This window comes from Aptenodytes forsteri, unplaced genomic scaffold (genome assembly GCF_000699145.1).
Source record: "Aptenodytes forsteri isolate BGI_AS27 unplaced genomic scaffold, ASM69914v1 Scaffold209, whole genome shotgun sequence".
Taxonomy (NCBI): Eukaryota; Metazoa; Chordata; class Aves; order Sphenisciformes; family Spheniscidae; genus Aptenodytes; species Aptenodytes forsteri.
The window spans coordinates 694,488-703,760 of NW_008795034.1; the positions used below are offsets into that span (position 1 = coordinate 694,488).

A 9,273-nucleotide genomic window follows, 5' to 3' on the forward strand; every position below is an offset into this window, starting at 1 on the left:
CACCTCATGGGCCTGAGAGCTGTGCTGGAGGAGGAGGAGGAAGCGGGTAGTCTGACCCAAAGCCTCCCTGAGCCCCCTCCACTGCCCTGGGGACAGTGGGAAAGGGGATCTGCTAGCTACTGGGTCCATAGCCCCAGTGACGCAGCCAGCCACATCTCCTGGCCATCATTCTGCCAGACCCCAACAGAGCCACAGCACCTCAGTCGTGTCACTGTTAACAATGAAGCCTAATGACTGCGTTCCCAACACAAGCCACCATATCCCCTCTGAGAACAAGGGACAGAGGCGCAGGGATGGGCACAGCTCGCTCTGCTTTGCAGCACAAGGGGTGGCCTCAAAAAAGACCCCTGGGACAGAGGGCTCCGACCTGACAATGCTCCTGGAGAGTGCAGGGAGGGCTGCTGCTGCACCGAAAAAATCAGGGGTGCCAAAACAGCTCCTGAGAGCTTTTCGGATGGGCAGAGCATTGTTTGCCACCGTCCTGCCAGGCACAACGGGGCACAAGGAAGAACTGCAGCACCTGTGGCATGGCCGAGCGCCCACCTCTGCACTCAAAAAGAGAGGGGCTGCTGTGCCCGCAGGGCTGGGCTCGGTGTGAGACCCATCGGGCTGAGACCCATCGGGCTGAGCCACGTTTCGCCACCGGGCACCAGGATGCCGGCGCTGGGCGGGATGCTGGGGTGGGCTCTCCGCGTGCTCCCAGCCTGACCCTGCTGCCCGCACCCTGCCTGTCCCCCTGGGAAGCGCCGCTGCCAGCGGGGCCGGGGTTGGAGCGAGGCCGTTAAAAGTGAGTCAACTAGAAACTGCCGGGTGAAACAGGCAGCGAGCGGGAGGCAAATGAGAGCGCGAAGGGAAACCTCAAAAAGCCGAAGTGACGCGCTGGGGCGGGAGCGGGGGGACACACGGGTTAACACGGGCGCCTCGCTTTGCCCATATATAGACAAATCGTGGCCCGTCTGCGCCAATGACGGGCGCGGGACCGTTGGGCTGGCGCCGGCGGGGCACAAAGTGCCCCGTCATTTTCCATGTCACCTGCTGCAACCGGCCTCGCAGGTGGGGGAAGGGGAGGCCATGGGTCAGGGGGCCCGGCGCCCCCAGAGAGGCACCCCACAGCACCCGGTGCTGCACTGCGGCGGCACAGATGGGCGACTCCTGTTTTCCTCTCTCCCACCTTAATCCAAGGGTTGCGCAACCTCCCGGGGAGCTCTGCGCCAGGGTGGGCCCCTTTGGGATGGAGGATGCTCCGGGACAGAGCCCAGCAGCGATACGGGGAAGGAGGGATGACAGCCGCCCCGCCGGGCTGTGGACCTCCCGGGGCAGGACAGGCTCAGGAGATGTGGGGCTGAGCTCTGTGGTGACAGTCCCTCCTTTCCCAGCGGTCCCTGGCCTCCCCCAGGACAAGACGTGGGAAGAGCTGAACATCTCCGAGGTCCAGAGACCCCGAGGGGGCGGGACAGGCACCCAGGGCTGCCAGGAAGCATCTCCCCAAACCTGGCATTGACGGCACCTTTCCAGACTGTCCGGGCCAGGCGATGCTGGGAGAGCGGTATCAAAGCCCTCAGCCTGGCCAAGGGGCTGGATCCTGCAGCCACCGGGGCGTGCTGACACCCTGCCCTGTACCCTGCACCTGGGCTGTTTGGGGACCCACCGGAGGAGGTGCAGCGTCCTCGCCCAGCATGTGTCCCAGGGCTCTGTTTGGGCACTCAGTGGCTCTTCTGCAACTGCCCACGCAGGAGGACCATTGCCTCGGGGGGGGGAAAAAGCCCCTTCCAACCCAGAACCTGCTTTGGGCAGAGCCTGGGTGATGCACATCTGGCCAGGAGGAGGAAGGACAAGTGCCAGCCGGGATGCAGCAGGAGGTCTGGGAGAGCTGGGGACGGGGTAGATACCGTCAGGTTCTCAAATCCCTCCTGTGACTTCGGCTGTGGTCTCTCTTTGCCATTTGCCCTAAGGAAACGTGCCCTCAGCACCCCCAGTGACCTCCACCATCAGGGTGAGACCCCACCCTGCCCCACCAACCCTTGGCGTCTCCCCTTCCCATGATGCAGAGCTGCAGGAGCAGACCAGGGAGGTGAGAGGTCTCAGCCAAGAGGAGGTTTGGGACCCTCCACCAGCTTCTTGTGTCCCCCCAGCCACCAACACCCCAACTCTGTCGGCAGACCAGTGGGTTTAGAGGTGTCCACCACGAAGCAGCTTAGGGCCTCTTTGCAGACAGCACTGAGCTTGCAAGGGGTGGCAGTACCGTCTTCACAGGCCTACTTCAGGAACCGATGGCCCACCAGCCTGTCTCTCCTTCACAAAGCAGAGCCTCCTCCTTCCGCTGCAATTCCTGAGGGGCAAACACCCAGAGGACCCATCAAACACCAGAGCTCCCCATTCTCCCTGCAGATCCCCTCAGCAGGGAACACATCCCAGTTCCTCGCCCACCCGCCTCCATCGCCAGTGCACCAGGAACCCCATGGGACGGCGCACGTGGCAGCCGTGTCTCATTTCTGCCACGCTTTGAAAGCTTTCGTAGCTGCCTGCGCCTCCGAAACCTGCACCCATCCCCTCTGCAGCCCGTCTAAATGGCTGCTGCTGAAAGCTGGCCGTGGGCCCCTCCTCCCCCCACCACATCAGACACACTCAGGTGCCTCGGTGACTTCTGCCCACGGGCCCTGACGCAGAGGTGATGGGCAGAATGGGCCACCCGTTAACGGCGTGCACCGTGGCTTTGCCACCCTCACTCCGGCAGTGTTTCACCCCGGCCCTGGGCAGGCAGCATGGGTACCAGGAGGACAACCCAGGTCATCTTCCCCTGCACCTCCACCCTGCCAAGGTCTCCTCAGCCAGTTTCCAAGGAAAACAGTTTTAAGCTGGGGTTTGTTTGGGGTTCCCCCCCCCCCCAGCACCTCCCACCAAGGGTCTCCACACCCCTGCGGTAACCAGCCCCCCCAGGCGCACAGGGACGGTTGAGAGGCACCTGGGAAAGTCCAAGTCCGCATGCCGGAAGGCAGTGAGGCGGCAAGTGAAAGCGTGTTCAGGGTGAAGCAGGCCTGATGCTGCTGCAGACGGCCCCAGGCAGCACCTCTGCCTGCTGGCCTTCGCGCCAGCACGGAGGTGACAACGGGGGAGGATGCCACGGTGCACGCAGAGCATCCACGGGAGCAAAACTGGGGGGGCTCACCCCGCCTCAGCCACAGTCCCCCTTGGCCAGAGCACAACGCGCTCTAACACATGTCCCCCTTCATCTGAAGCCCAGATCGCCCAAGCTACAAGACAAAGGCCAACACGAGCCGCTTTCATCCCTGGGCGGTGGGGAGAGGTGCGCGTGGGCAGGTCCCTGTCCCCGGGGCGATGTGCGGAGGGGCCCCCGCGCAGGTGGGGACAGCTCAGCTGGGCATTTCCCAGCACCGCCGGCAGCTGCTTCACGTAGAAACACCGTGTGCTCTGCGGTTTTGGAAAGTCACTTTTCTCACCCGGAGGGAGAGCCGGGGTATCGGTTCTCAAAACCCGCACGAAGAAATCCGCTGGCTCGTGCTTCCTGCCTGCACTGCTGGGGGCTGCCCCGGCCCCCCCACTGCCCGAGAGCCGCCAGGCTGCCTTTGGATGCCAAACCTGCAAGATTTTCAGGCCTGGCTGAAATATTTTAGCGTCATTTGGTGCAGGGGGAGGAGCCGTCTTAAATTGACTCAGATCTACAGCTCCCTGCCCGGTTGATGCTTTCTCTCCCGATTACAGCCCGGGCTGCTGCCACACATTTTTCCTCCAATTTCTTCAATGTGAGAGCTCCCTGCCCTCCTTTTCTCAGTAAATAAAGCTCCGCATCCGTTTGCTTTTTGCTGCTACAAAACCCTGGCAGCTCCGGGGCTGAAGTCTAACTGAAATGCTCATTTCAGGTGCTTTGCAGAGGTCCAACGCTCAGCTCCGGCAGCCTGGGAGCAATGAATCACTTGGGCGGCGTGGGCTGGGAGACGCGGTGCATGTGTGGGCGAGCGAGCAAGCTTGCAGGAAAGACGCTCACCGAGCCAGCCTGATTAGAGGCACCAGGTTCTTGGAAGTGCTGCGAGCTGCTGCAGGCAGAGGAGGTGCAGCTCTCTCTGAAAGACCACCGGCGTTCAGCCCATTTGCCTTGCTGTTCTGGCTCCATTGCACTTGCTCTGCAGCCCCCACCGGCCTTAACTCTATATAGCCTGGAGCGGTTGCGCTTCCTAGCAAGGGGTGTGGTCCCTGTGGGGTTTACAAGCCTCCTCACCTTCCCCGAGAGGCACAGTGACAACACACACTGCTCCCTGGGGACAATTTCCTAAGCAAAGTTTCCAGCCCTGGGCAGTGAACGTGTTATTGCAAGACTGCAGCTTCCCAGGAAGGGAGACGTGAACCACCGTGCCTGCAGACCCCCACCCGGAGCCCAGCCAAACAAGCCCACCCTGCCTGGGGTCCTGTGCAGAGCCCTCTTGTCACCTCCTCTGCACCGTGGGGCCAGGGGACAAGGTGGCCTGGGACTGGGGAAGGGGTCCCGATGTGCCTCCGGCATTGGAGCAGCTCCAGCATGGCCATCCCCATCCCTGGAGCCAGGGAAGGAGGACACAACCTGGGAAGCTAGTAGGGGGCGAAAGGCGCTGTGAAAGACAGCGGAAAATGGAGACGTGCCTCAGGTCTCTTGCTCAGGTCCATCTCCAGCAGCTTCACCCCAGGCCATCGCCAGGCTCCAGCCCCGCTCCACAAAGCCGTGCTGCCACCCCGTGGCACTTGAAGGGTGAGGCTTCGAGGGCTGGGCACGGCCAGCCTGGCTGGAGCCAAAACCTCACTCCCCAGACCCATCTCCCTCCAGCCGGAGAAAGAGTTGCCCATCTCATCCTCCTTGACCCCTTTCATTCTGAACCTTGTCAGCTCTCATCAACCTCACACGGCTGCCCAGACAGCACTGGCTCCAGCTTTCCTGGACCATTCTGCAGGGGATGAACGCACGGTGGTTGATCTCCGTCATCCCCAACATCCTTCCAGCCTGGCTGGAGCCAAAACCTCACTCCCCAGACCCATCTCCCTCCAGCCGGAGAAAGAGTTGCCCATCTCATCCTCCTTGACCCCTTTCATTTTGAACCTTGTCAGCTCTCATCAACCTCACACGGCTGCCCAGACAGCACTGGCTCCAGCTTTCCTGGACCATTCTGCAGGGGATGAACGCACCCCCTGGGCGGATCCCAGCTCACCCCGTGCCTCTCACGGCATGGCCAGTCCAAAATTGCCCTCCAGGGCCCAGAGGTCCATGCCCAAAATGTCTAAACCAGAGCATCCTGCGGAGTCATGCCCTGGGCTGCCGGGACAGTTGCACCTCTCTCCCACAGACCTGACCTGGGTATTTCCAAGGTACATCTCCTGCCCAGTCTCTGCAACCAAGCAAGCCTGGAGGATAATTATCAGGTAACTCAAGTGCTTTGGACGTTCACCAGGGATGTGTGAAAATCACGGTCAACTCCCTCCTCTGCCCGAGGACACGAACCTGCCGCTCCATCTTCCCAAGAAGAGGCTCTAGCCCCCAGGCCAGGGGCTGAAGCACTCTCAGCTCTTCCCACAAAAGGCGATCTGCACCTGGAGGCGTCTGCTGGAGCCCAGAGCCCACCACCAACTTGACTTGGTCCTGGTCTGCACTGAGCAAATACTCTTGACTTCAGCATCACGTCTGCAAGTCCCCAAGAGAAACGTGGTTTAAGATGTCTTTCTCTGCAGTGTTTCGTCTCGACTAACGCTGCGGCCCCCACACAGCCCCCCGTGCTCACGGCAGTCTTCTCCAGACACACATCTGCTCCAAAACCCCGCAGGAAGCCATGCTCTGGCTGACCTGTAGCGCTTGGGACTCTTTGTCAGGGCCAGCTCTACAAAACGGAGCAGGACAGAGAGCACATCGCCTCCACGCTCCCGGCAGCGTCACTCCCCAACAGCGACGCATTCCCTTCGCTGCAGCCGCTTTCATCCCAGATCAAAACGCAGTTTTTGGGCTGTATTGGTTTTCCACTGTTTGTCTACAGAAAACAAAAACTGAGCTTTCCAGCTACAGGATTATCTCAGAAACAAAATAAAATGCTTATTTCACAGAGCTACTGATCTAGGACTCTGCCCTTGGACAAGCCACCTTTGTGATTGGTTGGCTGCTGCCGAACTGGAACAAAAACTAATTAAGCAAGAGCCATCAGCTAAGGAGACCAAGTCTCTCAGGGGCCCGTGCAATGCAGACACCATCCAAGCTGACACTCGAAACGGCCAGACCTCTACAAATACGAGGCTGGATGGGTGTTCCCACCCATTTGTCCACCCCTCCCCTCTGCAAGGCCTGGTGCCGCCTCCCAACCACACCAGCAATGGGCTCACCTCGTTCTGCCTGCCCTGGAGGCCAGCAACGGCCAGTCAAAGGTCCTTCAAGCCTGCTTCCACGTCCCTCGTACGGGACCCTGCAGGCCCAGGGCACCGCAACCTCCAGGTAACTACCTCCACATGAAACACTTAACATCATCCTACCTATTCCATCCAGCCGTGAGCTGTAAGGCACGAATCGCTAGTCTGCTTGTTCCTACAGCGAAGGACACCCCAGTTCAGCCAGGGCAGGATCTCCCTCTCGAGGCAGGAATGTGGTCCATGGCCTAAGAAGTGATGGCAATCGTAGGCTCCAAACAGTCTGGCAGGCAGGGGGCTGCGTGCAAAACCCCTCACCACACCATCCACTCCCTGCAGCAGGTGAAACTAGTGACCGAGTATACAGATGGACTCAACTCTGACCAGGCAGTGTGTTTTATTGAAATATTTACACAGCTACATCCCAGCTCTCCTCTTTTCCACACCAGCTGTAAAAAATCTTGTGCATCACCATTAAACACCGCTTTCCCAGACCTACTCACGCCCTCCCCCTTGTCAAGGCTCAAAAAAACACCTGTGGTCTGCGTGGGCAGACCATGGTACGGCAGAGTCCAGAGGTATTGAGCGAGAGGAGCCGAGCCAGCAAGCTCCCTCTGAGTCCAGTCTCACTTTTCCACATGCTAAAGCTAAAAGGTTTCGGAGCAGTGCCCCGCGCGCCCGCTGCCTCTCCGAACGCAGCACCGGGGAATCCTCCAGGCAGCACAAGAGCCCCTTAGGTTTTTATAGCTGTGTCTCGGGACTTGTAAGCCACGCCACGGCTCTTCAGCTCTCGGACGATCCCTGCAGCAAGGAGACAAACACGTTTCAGTATTCTCTAGGGATGAGGAACCCTGAAAAAACCTGGTTGCTCTGTCATGTAGCCTTCATTGCAGAGATCAAGAACTGGACAATCACCTTCTTCATTTCTTCTAACAGAACTGTTAAGAGTGTTCCCTCTTCTAGTTTAAGTGCCTAGATAGAGCTCCCAAACATCAGCTCTTTGTTTTGCCTTGGGAAAGAACCAGGTAGAGATTTTATTTACATTATTTCCTACCTGAAAATGTTTGAATATTATGACTCTACTGAACGGGTCAAACTCTTAAGGGTACTTCTTAAATCTCTCAGTCACTTCTGTGACCTGCCTGCATGTCCCACCTCCTCAGTAACCCCCCGAGAACAGGGATAGCAGAAGAGCACCATGGGGTTCAGCACGGCTCTCACCAGCGCCACGCACCAAGGGACAGCCAAACGACAGCTTGCAAGGCCCACGAGTGCAGCCTGCTGGTTACTGCGCTCCCCGGTCCTCTCGCTCCTCCCCGTGATGCGAGGCTGGGCTGGGCAAGGCCGAAGACAGCATCTCCCACCTGTACCCCCTCCGCCTGCTGCCCTGCGCTCCCTGCCTGCAGCTGCATCGAGCTCACGCCATCATCTGCTGCACTCCGGTTATTTCGGATGCGCCCAAAGCTGTGCCAGCAGGCCTTGGCTTCAAGCCTCGTGATGTTCCAGCTCCTTCCCAAGGCAGACGGCGGAGCTCAGGTCATAAATAAGGAGCCTGGGATTCCAGACACAAGCACAGCTTTCACCCTGGGGGTACGGGATTGCAGCGCTCCGGGGAAGGGGCACAGGTTAGGAGTCCGCTCTGGGGCTACGTACAGGGCAGGGGCCCTCAGCTAGACGGATGATGCAGTTTCTGCGTTACAGAGATAAGACCAACCCTCTATGCCCTCCACTCCATTTATAAACGCACAAACCCCACCTTAATGTAAGCCCTCAGTGCAGTGTGATGATGGAAAGGGGTATCCACCTGCTCACCGAGATTGCCGTAACAGTGCCCCGTCCTGCTACTCTTTTCTATGGACAAACCTTCGTGTTTCCCTGTAGCTGAACGGTTTGAAATGTGCCCGCTTTCTGGAGTCAGCCCTTAATCACAGTTTATCCCTCCGATAGCCTGCCTGCTATCACGCAGGTTTTAGTCAGCAGCATCTTCAATATCAACTTCTGGCAGGCATAGTGCTGAACGGCTGCAGGTAGAAAACCTGTCTGCAGAACCCTGAAACCACCCTCCCGTTCAGCATCTCCTTGCAGTCGCCTCGCTAAGCCCTTCACTCACACGGCGTGTGCTCTGTTCACAACACACAGTGTTCACTGAACCCCCAACCCCCGACTTCATCACACAGGTACAGCGCAATGCACCGCCCAGTTTGTCACCTCGGAGATGGCTACAGCCCCAACACCTAATGCGCAGAATAATCCCTCAGCTGCCATCCACGCAGGAGCTTCCCCTCACACAAACCAGCAGCGTTACCTTGGGGCAGGCGGCCGGTCACAGACACTGCGTAGACACCTGGCTTGAAGTTACCTGGGGGAAATAAAACACCGAGTTACCCCGCACAGCAGCAGCCGGGTGGGCAAGCATCCCTGCCAGCCTCCGCCTGCGCAGATGCCCCTCATCAGGAGCAGAAACCCCCTCCGCAGCCCAAACAGCAACTCCCGATTGTCCCAGAGAAGGGTTTGCTGGGGAAAGGGGATCTCCGGGTCCCAAACCAGCTGGGGAAAAACCACTCACTGATTCGCTGCCACTTGGAGACCCAGCTGTCCTCAGGGCTCATCATCGCGATGATCCTGCGGGAGGGATGGGAGTGAGAGGACGTTTCCCAGCCATGGGACACCGCAGTGCCAGCACGGCGTCCCCAGGCCCCCGGGGGAACGCGGCCGGCCCGGCCCCGGGCCCCACTCACCCGTCGAAGGAGGAGCTGGTGCAGTCGTAGACCATCTCCCGGTTGCCCTTCATCTGCAGGTAGGCATCGCAGTTGTCGCAGCCGTCGTACTCGAACTGGTCGATGGTCTGAGGGGGACAGAGGCGTCAGCGCAGGGCCGGGGGAGGCGGGACGGGGCCCAGCCGGG

At 59.5% G+C, this 9,273-nt stretch overlaps 1 protein-coding gene across 1 annotated transcript; it reads right to left on the reverse strand.

Moving 5' to 3' along the window:
- Positions 1 to 6,747: 6,747 nt before the first annotated feature.
- On the reverse strand, positions 6,748 to 9,255 carry SUPT4H1 (SPT4 homolog, DSIF elongation factor subunit). The gene is made up of 4 exons (XM_009276387.2): positions 9,108 to 9,255; positions 8,936 to 8,991; positions 8,675 to 8,728; positions 6,748 to 7,170 (listed from the first exon to the last, which is right to left on the reverse strand). Exons 1-4 carry the CDS (start codon positions 9,158 to 9,160, stop codon positions 7,103 to 7,105), a joined length of 231 nt encoding a protein of 76 aa, XP_009274662.2. The 5' UTR covers positions 9,161 to 9,255; the 3' UTR covers positions 6,748 to 7,102.
- Between the last annotated feature and the right edge of the window lie 18 nt (positions 9,256 to 9,273).